Source organism: Carassius carassius, chromosome 50 (assembly GCF_963082965.1).
Source record: "Carassius carassius chromosome 50, fCarCar2.1, whole genome shotgun sequence".
Taxonomy (NCBI): domain Eukaryota; kingdom Metazoa; phylum Chordata; class Actinopteri; order Cypriniformes; family Cyprinidae; genus Carassius; species Carassius carassius.
The window spans coordinates 13,250,394-13,267,320 of NC_081804.1; the positions used below are offsets into that span (position 1 = coordinate 13,250,394).

At 36.6% G+C, this 16,927-nt stretch overlaps 1 protein-coding gene across 1 annotated transcript in view; it reads left to right on the top strand.

The window, feature by feature from the left end:
• LOC132133015 (talin-2-like) overlaps positions 1–16,927 on the top strand; it is a 178,300-nt gene that overhangs the window by 146,772 nt on the left and 14,601 nt on the right. Inside the window, exons 30-44 of the mRNA XM_059545669.1 lie at positions 483–622; positions 2,366–2,459; positions 2,930–3,019; positions 3,107–3,229; positions 3,927–4,070; positions 4,217–4,378; positions 4,533–4,673; positions 5,420–5,601; positions 10,585–10,717; positions 12,052–12,153; positions 12,617–12,787; positions 12,889–13,035; positions 14,447–14,548; positions 14,636–14,755; positions 15,879–16,025. Coding sequence (XP_059401652.1) covers positions 483–622; positions 2,366–2,459; positions 2,930–3,019; positions 3,107–3,229; positions 3,927–4,070; positions 4,217–4,378; positions 4,533–4,673; positions 5,420–5,601; positions 10,585–10,717; positions 12,052–12,153; positions 12,617–12,787; positions 12,889–13,035; positions 14,447–14,548; positions 14,636–14,755; positions 15,879–16,025 — 1,998 coding nt within the window. The remainder of the gene's footprint in view (positions 1–482; positions 623–2,365; positions 2,460–2,929; positions 3,020–3,106; positions 3,230–3,926; positions 4,071–4,216; positions 4,379–4,532; positions 4,674–5,419; positions 5,602–10,584; positions 10,718–12,051; positions 12,154–12,616; positions 12,788–12,888; positions 13,036–14,446; positions 14,549–14,635; positions 14,756–15,878; positions 16,026–16,927) is intronic.

Below are 16,927 nucleotides of genomic sequence, written 5' to 3' on the forward strand. Positions count from 1 at the left end.
TATCAACTTTGCTCATGAATATAAATTATGTGGTATAATATAATTAAAATTCAGTAGGTCTACAATGCCTTGTTTTGCACTGTTCTTTACACAAAGCTGTCATATGGCTACAGAAGACGTGAAATAGGTTGCATAAGTAAGCCCTATGGACCACATTTATGATACTTTTATAATATAGTTTATAGTTTGAAAATATCTTCATTTATAATTGCATGGAAAAGTATTACAAGCAAGTTTACATCTTGCAGGCTGTTTTTCCCACCATTCTAAGTTTACATCTTGCAAGTAGAAAAGTCAGAATTGTGAAATAAAGTTGAAATTACTTTTGTTTTTATTCTGTGGCAGAATAACTATCCCTTTAAACTTTGTAACTATAAAATATAACCTGTTTTGAAAGAACACTGCACATTTTTGTGCTGAAATAAAGTTGAAGGGCAACATAGTATGACTGCAGGCTGAGCTGCAGTCTTCTGTTTCTATAGTCCAAAGATGACCAGATCCAGGTGATTGGCAACCTGAAGAACATCTCTATGGCATCCAGCAAGCTGCTGTTGGCTGCCAAGTCCCTCTCCGTAGATCCAGGGGCGGCAAATGCCAAGAACCTCCTCGCAGCTGCGGCACGGTAGGAATGAGCTTTATTCAGCAGTCTAGGGAGAGTTTAGTGATCATTAACCAGTCATCCTGAGGGTCAGCCTGCAACAAAAAAAAAAAAAAAGAGCTTTCGCAAAATGAGAAACTGTATGAGTGTGTAAGGACATACTTTGGAGACATCTGACAAAACCTTTTGGGGGCATCCTCATTTGAAACACTGTAAACAAGTTTTGTATTTTTCGTTTCTTTCTTTATGTAAAAATACAGAAAGTTTTCTGTTAGGGTGTGAATTAGGCTTCGATTATATTATTTAAAACTAGCTGTATATAAAAACACTTCACACTTTTAGATTTGGGACCAATTCTCACTATTAACTACAGCGTTTACCTTAATAAACTCGTAAAATGCTGTTTATTAATAGTTTGTAGTTGTTAAATTTCGCTTATGGTGTCAGATTAAGGGATCTAAAATATAGTCATGCAGAATAAGATATTGATTTGTGCTCTAGAAGTATTAATAAACAGCCAATAATAATAATCATGCTAATTAACTAGTTTATAGTTAGAATTAGTCCTTAAAATGAAGTGTTAAAACAATAGAATTCTGTTGAATTATGTTGTTCTGTCTACCAAATATGAGAAAAAACAAATAAATACACATTACTAGATCAAGCAAACATGTTTGGAGAGTGTGTTTGCTTGTTTATCTGTTTGTTGTTTGTTCGTTTGCAAGTGTTTGTGTTTATGTGTGTATTTTTGTTAGTGTATGAGTGTTTGAGCAAATGGTTTGTTTGTTAGGTTTAATGTTTTTCTTTGTTTATGTGTGTGTAAGTGTGTTTGTGATTGTTAGTCGGAGTTGTGTTTGTTAGTGTGTGTTTTGTCTGTTAGTGTGAGTATATGTGTGTATCAATATGCATTTTTTGTCATTGAGTAGGTTTGTATGTTAATATGCGTTTTATGAGATTTGTTTGTTATTGTGCATGTTTGTGTTTGTTTGTGTTTGAGTTCTGTTTGTTATCATGTGAGTATTCTTTTGTTTCTAGTATGCATGTTTTGTTTGTTAGTGTTTAAGTTTTGTTTATGTGTGGGCGTATTTTTGCGTGTGTGTGTGTGTGAGGTTAGCTTGTATGTTTGTTTATTTGTTATTTGGATTTAAGTGTTTTTGTTTTTGTGCTTGTAGTTTTGTTATTGAGTTTGCTTCTATGTTTGTTAGTGTCAAGTGTGTGTGTTCCATCCAACGGCCCCACACAAGCATAATAGACACAATAAATAATGTCATAATGAAAATCTAAAATAAAAAAGGAGAATGGTTTTGGGCTTGAGTTACATTTAGGGCCAGAATAAGGGGATATAAATTATTATTAGCTCAATATAAAAACAACAGAAGTCAGTGGAAAGTACCTATCATGATGAAAAAAGTGTGTGTGTGTGTGTGTGTGTGTGTGTGTGTGTGTGTGTGTGTGTGTGTGTGTCAGCTAACACAGTAAAGCAGCTGCTCCTGAGAGTTTAGAGCTAGATTGATTGATTTAGTTTCCTTAATGAATGAGAGAGTAGACTGCACATACACTTACTCACATCTTGGCTCATATAAGTGTAACAAAACCTAGTTCTGTCATGATTCTGATACATTTCTAAGACCTCGATGTTAGTGTTTGCTTCCTTTGTTTAAAAGGGACTGAAAGCTCAATGAGTTTGTGAAAAATAGATTTGATATGTGGCACTTTTAAAAGAGCTTTTTGTGTCATTCTGACTGTGTGGGATTTTCTGTGTTTTAGAGCGGTCACAGAGAGCATTAATCAACTCATCACACTGTGTACCCAGCAGGCACCAGGACAAAAAGAGTGTGACAATGCTCTGCGGGAACTCGAGGTACTTGAACACAAACACACACACACACACTTAGTCTCTCAAAGTTTTATACATTTTCTATTTGAGATATGGAATTTTTTCACATATATTTTGACAAACAGTATGAAATAAGCAAGAGGATGGCCTCTTTGATTCTTAAGGTCTTCTATGGTGGTCTTAATCATATAAGATCAACATTATATCATATTTGGCCTTATTTGTTGCAGATTAAAAACAGCCTTTTGTGCGATGCATTTGTGAAACGTTCAAATATACCAGCCACAGTCAAAACCTGTGTGTGTCTCCAGTAATCATTTTGAAATGGGCTGTTTCAGTCCCACACAACGCTTTTTGTTCATCTTCCGAGAAGTGTTTTTTATTACATTTAAGAGCCTTGAAATTCCTTGATATACTGTAAGTTAGAAATATCTCAACAGGCATGTTCAGAATCTTAAAGGATATTAACTTCTCCGTCTCCCACGTGCACGCAGGCTGTTCGAGGAATGTTGGACAATCCCAATGAGCCGGTCAGCGATCTCTCTTATTTTGACTGCATTGAGAGCGTCATGGAGAATTCCAAGGTAAAGAATCCATCACAATATTCCAGAATCCTCTAAAGAAACTTGTTCGTTCCCAGTGTTTACACAGCTCACTGTCTGACTGAACAGGTTCTCGGGGAATCCATGGCTGGAATCTCACAGCACTGTAAGACGGGAAACGTGCCAGCGTTTGGGGATTGTGTGGGTGTGGCGTCCAAAGCACTGTGTGGGCTGACTGAGGCAGCGGGACAGGCGAGTTTTCAGTCTGGTAGTGTCTGATGCTGCTCCCACAATGCACTTGTAACATTGTGCTTTAGGAATGCAATTATAAATTCAATAGCTAAGTTTTATCATCATTCATCATTTGATTTAATCAACATCTTGAAAACGCGTTTGAAACACATTTAGCTTCGGTAAAGTGACGTTTCTGAGGATAACTGAATAGTTAGTAGGAAATAATGTAGGATAGGGCTTGTTTTTATCCGTCATAATATAATATAAAGAAATTAATATATGATTTTTTTTTTTTAAAGAAAAAACATTTAAAAAAAATAATGTCAAGTGTACATTAATTATGCAAAATAAGAAAATGTTTATATATTAAATAATGCATGTAAAAATAAAGAAAATAAATGGAAAAACAAAATTAAGCTATGGTGCTATTGATTAAAATATTTTTTTCTGTCCATGTTTGCCTTGGTTTTATCTGTCGTTTACTTTTTTAATGGAAAATGTTCATTTTGATGTAATTTGTCATTAGGAAATGTATAATATAATGTAAAATTATATTTAATTATAAATGTAGATATATATAAAAAATATTAATATAACAATATTAACTATTTTTATTAAATATATAAAATGTAATTAACACAGTAAAAATAAAATAAATGATTTATCAACTGATTTACTCAACTGATTATTTTGGTGTCCCTTTATTTTTCTTCAGGCCTCTTATCTGGTAGGAGTCTCAGACCCAAACAGCCAGTCAGGTCATCAGGGATTGGTCGATCCCATCCAGTTCGCCAGAGCCAATCAGGCGATTCAGATGGCCTGCCAGAATCTGGTGGACCCGGCCAGCAGCCCATCCCAGGTGACTGTTTAGTTCTTTGCTATCAAGTCTTTGCTATTCACTCTACATTTTTTACTAGTCAGGCCATAAACTAATTGGCTTTTCTTTTCATTCTTTTATTTTTTTTAATCTTTGTGGTTTACGTTCTCGTCTATTTGTTTGTGTAGGTTTTGTCAGCAGCTACCATTGTTGCAAAGCACACCTCAGCTCTTTGCAACGCCTGTCGTCTGGCATCTTCCAAAACAGCCAATCCTGTAGCCCGGAGACATTTCGTGCAGTCAGCCAAAGAGGTCGCCAATACCACAGCTAACCTTGTCAAAACTATAAAGGTACAGTCTGCAGTTAATTATATTTGATATCAAAGTAATGGAGAATTGACTGAATCTTGTGCATCAACATGAAGTCCGTGAGCTTGTCTGACCACTTGCAACCTTATAACTATCCATAAAGCAAGTGATGTGATCTCTCCGTTCTGTTTCTCAGGCCTTGGACGGGGATTTCTCAGATGAGAACCGTGAGAGATGCCGAGTGGCCACGGCCCCGCTGATAGAAGCTGTGGATAATCTCTCCACCTTTGCCTCCAACCCTGAGTTTGCCAGCATTCCTGCACAGATAAGCCACGAGGTGATGAGATACTTAATACCATAATATTTCATTTATGATTCTTTTTTGTGCGTGTGAGTGTTCATGGGAACTCATTCCACTGAATTTCTGTTTTGGGCTTTCCAGACGAACTGTGTAATAGTGAATCTTTCTATAAGTTACAGCCGAGCCGATGTACAGCTGAATTCTAGTTGTTATTATCTATAAATTCAGCTTAATGTGTGCATGTAGTGCATGTTCAAATTCATTGTGTATAAATGTGTATGGTAAAATGTTCCTACACTGCCTTCATGAAGAACTAGACGCCTCCTCTGTCTTTGAAATATCGCCTGTAATGTTGTGCCAAAACAAAGTGGTTTCTCTCCGTTCACTGACTGTTTGACACTGGACTTCCTCACAGGAAGTCTAAAAGGTCAGTGAGCGTGGATGGGAGTTTTTTTTGTGTGACAATTTGATCACCTCGGTCTGTTTGGGGTCTGTGGGAGTTTGGTTCAGTTCTTACAGCAGCTACTTAAATGTTTTGAACATCTTGTTTGTTTTTAAGAGAAGTATTTAGGATTGTGTTTGTATCAGGATTCAAATATTTTTGCCGATTGATAACATTTTCGCATTCGATGTTCTGAATTTTGATTGAGTTATATAAGATTTTTTTTTTAATTGGTTAATATTTTCCCTTTATATATTGTATACACATTTGTATGGGACTTTAAGAATAAAATAACTAAAGGACACTGTTAACTGAATTGTATATTCCTTTCCAATCCCAGGGATCAGCATCCCAGGAGCCGATCCTTCGTTCCGCCCGTTCAATGCTGGACAGCTCCACCCACTTATTAGAGACCGCCCGCTCTCTCGTCCTTAACCCCAAAGACCCGCCCACCTGGTCCATCCTGGCAGGCCATTCCCGCACCGTGTCAGACTCCATCAAGAGCCTCATCACGTCCATCAGGTCAGCATCATGCAAATAAATATCTGATGTAGCAGTTGAGAAAGATGCATGTGAACGGTTTGGCGAATGTGAAAACTTTGCGGCGGCCTCGGTCTCCATCAGGTGTTAAATAATAATAATGCATCTAAAAGATGAGGTTTAATTGAAACTTCTATTAAACAACTCAAGAGCGAGCGTTATTATGAGCAGCAGCTGTTGGGTCTGCACACACGCTCTCGTTCCCTTCTCAAACCTTCCCTCACACACAGTCTGCTCCCCTCTTTACAGCTCCCGGGGGAAGTGATGTCACCAACAAGCAGTCAATTGAAGAACCAGCGAATGTGTTCTAAAACAAAGCCAATGAGTATAGAGTAATATTATATTAAATATATAAAATTTGAAACATAAGTTATAATAAAATAACAGCTAAGCAAATTAATGTATAAATGCACAAAACGGTCACAATAATCATCAATTTCACCTGTTATATTTGTAAATCTGTTTAATAAATGTGTGATTATTCTTTGGTGTCTGTTTCCTAATATGAATAATATTTAGTTTAGGCCTAGTTTTTTATTAAAGGTCCCGTTTTTCGTGCTTTTTTGATGCTTTGATTGTGTTTACAGTGTGCAATATAACGTGTTCATGTTTCGTGTGTAAAAAAACAGTATTTTTCACACAATTCACTTATCTGTATACCGCTGTTTTCACTGTCATAAAAATGGGCTGATGACTTCCTTGTTCTATAAAGTCCCTCCTTCAGAAATACGTAATGAGTTCTGATTGTGGCAGCGGTTCCTGTGTTGTGATTCGACAGCAGCTGAGCGCACACGGCCCTCCTGGAATCGCGATTGGGCTAGTTTTGGAGTAGTTTTGAGAAGCAAGTGGGCAGGAGCATGTGCTGGAGATTAGTGATGTGTCGTTCTTGAACGATTCGTTCATTTTGAACGAATCTTTAATGTGACTCGGGAAGAACGAGTCATCTCGGGGAGTGATTCGTTCAGTCGCGCATGCGCATTATTCTATAGGTTCTGTTCTAGTAGTAGTGATTCACCTGTCAGTCAATGCAGTCTTGAGCCGGAAAGAGAATTGATTAGTTCATAGTTCGGGTCTATCGGGTTTTTGACTCGTTCCTTAATCACGTGACAGCCCCATACGCTAAAACCAATGCAATATGAGCCGGAAAGAGAATTGATTAGTTCATAGTTCGGGTCTATCGGGTTTTTGACTCGTTCCTTAATCATGTGACAGCCACATACGCTAAAACCAATGCAATATGAGCCGGAAAGAGAATTGATTAGTTCATCTCATGAGTCTTCGGGTCGAGTCGTTCCTTAATCACGTGACAGCCCCATACGCTAAAACCATAGACAGTAAAAGAATGCAGTATTGAGCCGGAGAGAGAATTGATTAGTTCATCTTTCGGTTCTTCGGGTTGTTCGTTCTTTTGTCCCATGATGTGACAACATTGGCTAGAGTAATTATTAAATCAGATTGTCTGTACCATACTTTTGTAACATATAACACTTTATAAACATTAAAAAACACAGTGTACATACTTTTGAATTGTTGTTTGTTTATTTTTGTGCCAGAAAAGCTTTGTAACAAAGAGGACAACTATTCCAAATAAAATCAAAATAATAAAAAAGTAAATAATTAAAATTAAAATGAAAAGATAATAAAGCCACAGGGTCTAATAACCTTAACAAATGAACTTTAAAAGTACAATATAAAAAAAGAAAAAAAAAAGAAAAACTAAATATTGCACAACAAGCTTTGCTTTTTTTATATAATAATTTAAAATGAATACGTTTTAAAATAAATAACACTTTTGTGCCAAAATAAAAACTTTATATCAAAGAGGATAACTATTCCCCAAATCATTTTAAACCATTTAAATAAAAATAAATGAAAATTAAGAGATACTAAAGCTACGGAGCCTTATAACAATAACAAATTACCTTTAAAATCACAAAAACAACAAAAATATTGCACAACAAGCTAGTCTTTTTCTAAATAAATAAAAATAATAAGCTTTAAAATAAATAACACACTTTGGCTATATTTTTAGGACTTGCTTCAAGGCATGTTTGCATTAAAAAAAACAAGCTCCCTGAGCTTGGATGGGCTGAGTCTGTTTCTTCTATCTGAGATAATCTGCCCAGTTTTAGAAAAAATTCTTTCAGATGGCACAGATGTGGCCACAATGCAAAGTCTTGTCTTTGTGACTTCAGAAAGGCTTTTGTATACTGGTGAACATCTCCTCCACCAGGCCAGAGGGTCTGATGTGCGGGGTAAGAGTGGCTCTGCAAGGTAGGCCTGCACCTTTATAGCATCTGAGGTCTTAGAAGAGGTAGCAGAAGGCCTCAAGCTTGCTACCCTCTCGTCAAAGTCTTCCCAAACATGGCCCCTGCACTGGCAGTCGCACCAGGATCTGAAGTATCCTCCTCACTCTGAGCTGGGTTAAAACTGTTAAAGCTGAAGTTATCATAACCTTAATGTTTTAAACTAACATTAATAATTCAAATTCAAAATTTTATTTGCTTTTAATGTATATGTCATTATGTCCTTTTTTGAGCAATCTTCTTATACATATATTACACCAATATGTCAAGTCTGCCTAGGAAAAGCAATTATTATACAAGCAAACTCAAAATTGGAGTAAAAATTACCAAACTAGTCTATAAATATTTTTTATTGTAAGCTTGGATTATTATATTATTATATAGCCTAGTGTTTATTTACCGATAGACAGTCAAAAATACAAATTAATCAATATTTTATTTATAACAGGGTTTTATTTATTTATAAAATAATAACAAACCACAGATCCTCAACAAACAGTAACAAAAACACAGTGACAGAAAATGTCAGAAATAGCGTATGGGTCTGTCACGTGATTAAGGAACGAGTCAAACTCGACCCGAGACCCGAAAGACTCATGAGATGAACTAATCAATTCTCTTTCCGGCTCAAGACTGCGTTAGTTTTGCGTATGTGGCTGTCACATGATTAAGGAATGACTTAAACCCGAGGACTCTTGTCAGATAAGAGGTGAGGTGAGCTAATCACAGACTAAAGACCCAGGTAAAGAATGATTTTTTTTTCTGTATCTTATAGCATTTTAGTTTTGTATTGTTTTTAGTGTGATCAACGTCTGCGTAAGTACTAGATGTGTTGGGGAAGAAACACGTAACATTTTCATTACATTTTGCTAAAATGAACGAAATGACTCGAAAAAAGATTCGTTCATTTTGCTGAATGAGACTCAAAAGTCTGAGTCGGTAAAATGATCCGAACTTCCCATCACTACTGAAGATGTACTTATAATCACAGGAGCGTTTTTACTGACGAGATGCGCATGAAAATCGCGTTAGATTTTTTTTTTGCACAGCCCTAACATCTAGTTAACAAAGCTAAACAGCGTTGCCCTTTGTGTAATAAGTTACAGAAACTGTTAAACGCACCAACTTAAATAATAAAATACACTTACCGGTTGTGGTCCATAAACAATGCCTTCCCCAGACAAAGAGGGAACTGCTCCATCTTTCAAGAATAATCTTTGTGCGAATCCGGCATTAAACTGATTCAGATTGAGGAAGCTGTCTTCAGCAAAATGTGCTGCACATAGTTTTACATGTGGATTATAATTTTCGGGAACCGAGTTAAACATAAATTGTAACCATTGATCACTAAGTACAGCGTCCCTGGGAAGCCCAAACAAAGGTGATTGGACTCCGAGATGAAAATAACAGCGTTTCAACGACATGGCGACAAACACAAACACAGCTCTTCCTCCTCCTCCGTCGGAGCGCAACAAGACCACGCCCCCTTTTTTGTGTGTTCCTGTGGGCAGAGGTTAGTCAAAAAACTGTTTTAGTGACGTCATTACTTCAGGAACTAGATGGATGTAGTCCAAATGGGTCGTTCGTTGTAGGCGAATTCTGTTAAATGAAATATCTCGCTTGGCATTGAACTTTGAGCTTTATAATTTTACAGATATTATTTATACTCTAACAACAACATTACACACTAACTAAAGTTTGAAACATGGGATCACGAAGAACGGGACCTTTAAACATACACTGCTGTTCAAAAGTTTGGGGATAAGATTATTTTATAGAAAATACTAATATTTTATTCAGGAAGGGTGCATTATTTTAATCAAAAGTGACAGTAATGACATTTATAATGTTACAGAAGATCTCGGTTTCAAATAAATGCTGTTCTATTGAAAAATATTTGTGCATCTTAGAATCCTGAAAAACCAGCACGGTTTTCTGTTTGAATAAATGATTCTTGAGCAGCAAATCAGCATATAAGAAGGATTTCTGAAGGATCATGTGACACTGGAGACTGGAGGAATGATGCTGAAAATTCAGCTTTTAACATATATTCAAAAAAGAAAAAGATTTTACATTTTAATAATTCATAACATAACATGTTTTAATAAATCGTTTAAAATACATAGTAACAACATATAGTATTTCTTTCTTTCTTACAAAATTGCTGGTGTTATAATTTAGTTAACAGTGACCATAAGACAATAAATATACATAAAACATTTATTGCAGAGGTTTTGGTAAAAGCTATAATAATAAGGATCGATGACGGTAAATCGATGATTGGGATCAGCTGTAAAAGTCCTGCATCCATAAAAAATGACTAGGAATAATAATAACAACAACACACAAAAGATAAAACCCTGTCTTGCACAGCTTCGCAGTGACTGTGCTTTCTCGATTGTAACGCTCTCAGCAGAAGCAGGAACAGCGGCTCGGCTCGCTGCCCTCCACATACTGTCCTCCCAGATAAACCAATCAGAACTGGAGCTCAGCCAGCCCTCCGTGTGTGCCAGCAAAAACACCCACGTCTGCGCTGACTCTCCTGTTTTATGATACTGTTATGTACAATATCCGGATGGAGTTGAAATGCCTAATTCAATTAAGCCGAAAAACAGTCCACGGCAGCCCTGTAGCAACCTCATCTCCTCTGTGGTCATAGGGACAAGGCCCCTGGGCAGCGGGAGTGTGACCAGTCCATCGACAGCATCAACAAGAGCATCAGAGACATCGAGCAGGTGTCCCTCGCTGCCGTGAGTCAGAGTCTGCCCCGCAGAGACGACATCTCGCTGGAGGTAAACCAATGAAACACCGCAAGACCCGCCGTCACTCTGGTGTAACATTACGTTTCATTAATGTTGCTCTGGTACACTTTTACTTTCTAGTATGTTTACAACAGCTTGTGTTGTGAAGCCAAGCATTATGAATCTATGGAGGATTTAGAGTGCTGCTCACTCATGTATCGAGTGCTTATTCATGAATTTATTCACAAATAAAAATACGTAAACTACTTTCCAATTAAAAAAAATAAATAAATAGACATTTAAAAATGTTTATATCGTGTTGCATAAAAAATAGTGCATGCTATTATGTAATATTATATAATATTTAGTATAATGTTAATATTGTTTTCATTTTAAATCATTTAGATAAATGCTATAAATAGCTTTTTTTATTTATCCACTTAAAGTTGTGTGTTAAAAATGGCACTGGATAGTTAACACGTGAAAGTAGCTAATGAAATGTTGACTGGATTTTAAGACATTTAATATTTTGTTATTCAAGTATTGTTTAATTGCTGCATTGAACAACATTTTTAAACATGAATTAAATATTTTTTGGTTTAAACGATCTATTTATTTGTCAGTTTTACAAGTAATTTCTTTACGTTTTTAAATGGATGAATAAATCAATACTTGATTCATTGTACTTTAAGTGGCACCACCATGTTAATGATTTTATGTATCAGATTTAGTGTTATTTTAGAATTATTTATGTGCTTTTATAATATTAATATTAATTTGTAGTAGCTTCATTTCTATATTTTCAGCGGGGGGAGGTTTCAGTTTGTTTAGAAATTTTTATGCGCTTTATTATTAGTTTTTTTAGTTTGTGTTAGTTTATGCTAATTTTATTTAAGTTCCAAGGAAACATGTCTAATTTACCAAGTTTAAGTTTTTCATCCAATAATTGTGTTTTATTTTACCTTTTTTTTTCAATGAACAAAAATGGTTTTTAATAGTTTGTTTTATTTAACAATAACAACCGTTTTTAGATTTGAATCAGAATCAAACTGGTTTATTGTACATTTAATAGTTTAAAATTTTGATACTGTACCTTTAAGAATATATACTGTAAATGATTGGCTATCCTCCATATACTGTTCACTCCACGGTGGAGCAAGATGTAGAAAACTGGCATCGTTATGTGAATGAGGCTATTCATATGTTAATAGTTTCTATGATGATTGTTGAATAAAGAATGTGTTCTTTTGAAAGTTGTTGATTTCAAAAGTGCAAATTGATATTTTTCATAGTCTATACCCCTTGTAACTTTAGTGTTAGTATAATTTTGGTATTTTGAAATGTAGCATTAGTGTTTGAGCAAATGCTAATGTGACTCCCATCAGGCTTTGCAGGAGCAGCTGACGTCCGCCGTGCAGGAGATCGGCCACCTCATCGACCACATCTCCACTGCAGCACGAGGGGAAGCGGCTCAGCTCGGACACAAGGTACACAGGAACATCAAAAGTGGAAGTGCAAATATGTTACCGCTGCAGCCAGTCCATGATTGGCCGAATGCTGTACACAATTATGAAATGTTCCTGGGTCAACAACATTGTACAATGAAGATAACAAAAAATAACAATAAAGCAGACTTGATCTTGATCTTGTCCTTCATCATACCTCCATATGCATTATGTCTATTTTGTGTAAATCACACAGTGCCATTCAAATAAACATCATGAACCGATCGCATTATGACAGCTTGTCTAAAACAACTTTTGGATTTGCTTGTTGGAGCAAGATTGATTGAAAATGATTGTCAGCTTGTCAAATGAAATAGTCAAATAAATAGCTGAAATATAAAGTAATTCTATCAGTTCCCTCTATATATCACTCTTGCCTGAACTATATACAGGAAACTGTATGTTTGCATGCCAGATAGTCTTGACACATGCTTTTTTCCCTCAGGTGACTCAGTTAGCGAGCTACTTTGAGCCAGTGATTGTGGCGTCAGTGGGATTGGCGTCTAAACATGCCGACCACCAGCAGCAGATGAACATACTGGATCAAACCAAAACCCTGTTTGAATCTGCTCTACAGATGCTCTACGCTGCCAAAGAGGGTGGAGGAAACCCTAAGGTACGACCCATGGGAAAAACAACACAGGGGGGTTGGGTGCTATTGGGTCTGTGTTGACCATGTTTATCCCATTAGCCACTAACTTTTTTTTGTTTTTGCAGGCGACCCACACTCATGATGCAATAGCTGAAGCGGCCCAGTTGATGAAGGAGGCCGTCGATGACATCATGGTGACCTTAAACGAGGCGGCCAGTGAGGGCGGGATGGTGGGCGGCATGGTGGAGTCCATCGCTGAGTCCATTGGACGGGTTAGTGACTCGACACTGAAAACATAGTGGATGACCATTTCTTCAAATCCATTGCTAATATCAGGAGAACAGGGGGCACTGGCTATTAAAGTCCATATAATAATAATAATCCTAAACTTTACTTTACCTTGTGTGTGTGTGTGTGTGTGTGTGTATATACGTACGTACCGGTAAACTGTATAACTGATATATATAATTTATAAGTACACAATACACAATTTTTTATGATTATTATTAAAATGAAAAAAATAAGTGCACAAAGAACTAAAAAGTCAAAAAATAATGGTTTGACTAAAAGAGAAAAATATAATATTTTATAGATTTTTTATTTTAAAAAAAGTGTGACATACAGAAAATTAAGTCATTATTTACTCTCAAATTTGACCTGCATTTGTATATCATAAACTACATAAATACAGAAACGTAAACATATTCATAGTCTTATTTGATTGGTCATACTCAAATGTTTTTGTAATGGTCTCTACTCTGAGGTTATAATGTTATGATCGAGGCTCTACTTGTTTTTCTATAACAAAATATAAAATATTCTCTAAAAAAACTTTAATATCCTGACAGTGACAAATGGCTTGATTTATATTTAATTTAACTACATTAATGTTATAAGTTGAGATTTAGGCTACACTAAATATTTAAACTGCTTCTATGTAAAAGGAACACTGCTGTAAAAAGCACCTTATTTGTTTAAAGTGTTTGCAAACCAAATGTTATTACACTTTTGTTCATTTATCAGTAGGCCTACTTTTAAATGAAAAAAAGTGTACAATACACTACTTTTAGAATGCGTTATTAGTTTCGTGCATAACAATGCGATTAATTGCGATTAATCGCAGACAAAAATGTGATTAATCACGATTAATAATTGTAATCGTTGCCCAGAGCTTATATATATATATATATATATATATATATATATATATATATATATATATATATATATATATATATATACATACACACACACACACACACATATATACATATATATATATATATATATATATATATATATATATATAATGTATATGTGTGTGTATATATATATATATAAGTGTTGTTTTATTAGATATCTGTAGAATGTTTTCTGATCAGTCATCTCTTGCTGGCAATCATATGTAAATATGTCACAGATACTACAGCTGGTTCTGCATCTCATTATTAGACTGTATTGACACAACATCTCCATTTATCAGCTCTGGATGCACGCAGTCTGTCATTATTCTGTCATGACTCACAGTGGAAGACAATGGCAGCCATTTGAGTATCTGCACTCTGATCATTTTCTGCGAGAATGATCGCAGCGTCGTGCAGACGAATCATGTAAACACCGTAATTTGTATTAGGACTGGATCCAGCATTACATCACTGTTTTCCGGATCTCTTTAATTCACAGATGGATGAAGGAACTCCGCCAGAGCCTGATGGCACTTTTGTGGATTACCAGACCACCATGGTGAAGTTTTCAAAAGCCATCGCCATTACTGCGCAGGAAATGGTGAGTACGCTCACTTAAAATGCTTCAACGTCCTCTCACATTTTTAGTCTCTGTATCACAGCTTATACTACTGTTATGTGACCCTAGATGACGAAGTCAGTGACCTGTCCAGAGGAGCTGGGTGGACTGGCGTCTCAGGTGATGGTGGATTACAGCCAGCTGGCACAACAAGGCCGTCTGGCAGCTGCCACTGCTGAGCCAGAGGAGGTGAGGATCAGTGCAGCAAGTGTGTCTCTACCCCCACAGGAGCATTGATCTGAGAAAAGCACATCTACAGACACACTAATGGACGAGCAGATGGCCTTAACCTAACATTAACTCAGCAGTGAAAGGAAACAGATCACTTAAAACTGAAACTGAATTAACTTTGAAAATAAACAAATAAAAAAAACATCCAAATGGTCATGATTTTAATTCATTTGACTTGTGCACTATATATTATTATGAAATTCATCATATTTTGTGAGAAATTGTGACATACTATAGCAAAACAGGCACTAATTTTAGAATCAGCACCTTAAAATTAATGAGAAACAAGTATTTGATTTAATATGATGCAGGGTAGCTTTATTATAATAACAGTATTAGTTTTATTAAATATATGTGAAAATAAGTGAAGATGAACTAAAATGAAGTTTTTGACTTTTAAAAAAAACATGTACGGTATATACTTTTATTATAACAGAAACTTACAATAACAGAAACTTGGTCATTATTTATTCTCAAATCTCACCTGCGTTTGCATATCATAACCATTTAAATAAAAAAATAAAAAAAAATAAAAAAATCATTCAAACCCTCTTAATGGCACTTGTTACCAGTTTTCTGAAACCATTCGATAGATTTATGTGAGAAATAGATCAAATCTTTATTCACACTCTATTAATGACATATTTTTCATTTTTGGGTGAACTATCCCTTTAAGCCTGGTGAGAACACCAGCCGACACATTTCACACCTTTGCTCTCTCCACATTTGAAAAAAGGAAGCCGAGACGTGGACGCAGTAGTCACCAGCTCTCTCTTCACTAGCGTTTTATGTAAGTGGCCGTTACCGTTACCATAGCAACCGTGCACCCCCATAAGCCTTAAAAGCCCATTGTGATATTCATAATGAAGAGCCGCCCACCCATGGATCTGTGTGTCAGGTAATGAAAATACAGTGCTGTCGGGCCCCCTCAAAGGACGTCACAATCACTTCTTAATTACTGGATAGAGCTTTGTTGAACGGAGGCAGTGGCTTTTAGAGCCGTCGCAGAGCATGAATATATTCAGATTTAGACCCAGATTCAGACTCTTTCTTAGACTTGATATCATGGCTGTATTTCCAGGTGGGATCTCAGATCAAGACTCGGGTGCAGGAGTTGGGTCACGGCTGCATCTATCTGGTCCAGAAGGCCGGAGCCCTGCAGTTGAGCCCGACAGACAGTTTCACCAAGAGAGAGCTGATCGAATACGCCCGCGCCGTCACAGAGAAGGTAGGCTCGCTCAGGATTTGGGAGGCTGTTACTTCTGTACGGTTTGCTGCATTACTTTTTGTATCTATTAACTGTGTTACTGGAGCCCCCTCAACACTGCACAGCTTGCATCTCTCCTTTGTGCCACACCTGTGTTTGATTAAGGAGACATGGAAAACTTGCAGGTTTTTTTGGGGGGGGGGGGCTCCAGGAATGTGTTTGGGAACCCCTGTGCACATATTCACACTGTGAACAATAAAACAGTTATATTGATGGAGGGACCAAAGTCTTACGTAGAGACCAGAATACCATAAGGACTATAGATGGGAGTATTACCACTCACAACACTCTGGCAGTAACATAGCAACACCCTGTCGCCTACCCACAACACCCTACCAATGCATTGGCAATCACCAACAACACCCTAAAAAAATAGCATAGCAACACCCTGGCAAACACAACACAGACAGGCACAGTGAGAGTCACCTGCGCATTTCAATGACTACACTTTTCATTCTTAGATTTTTTTCAGCTGTTTTTATACCATTGTTTGAATAGATGCTGGAAGCCCCGGTTGAGAATGTACAAAGTAAATGACATTCGTCAGTGTGTCATATTGTCTTTGATTACATCTCAGTAACTGGAGTTGGTCTGTCCCACTGAGGTGGCGCTCTGACCCCTCACTGCTTTCAATGAGCTCTGTTAAACATGTCCACGTCCCCCACCGGCATCATTCAGTTCAAACCTCAGCTCTCCCTGCAATCATTTCTCTAGTAAACGTGAATAGAGATGGTCGCATTCGAATGCCTCCCTTATGGTTTTTCATCTACTCGTGAAGAAAATTCTAATTCTAATATTTGTCTCTCTCTCTGATGTTGATGATGGTGGAAGCAGTTATGTTTATACAGATCTAGGATCAGTTT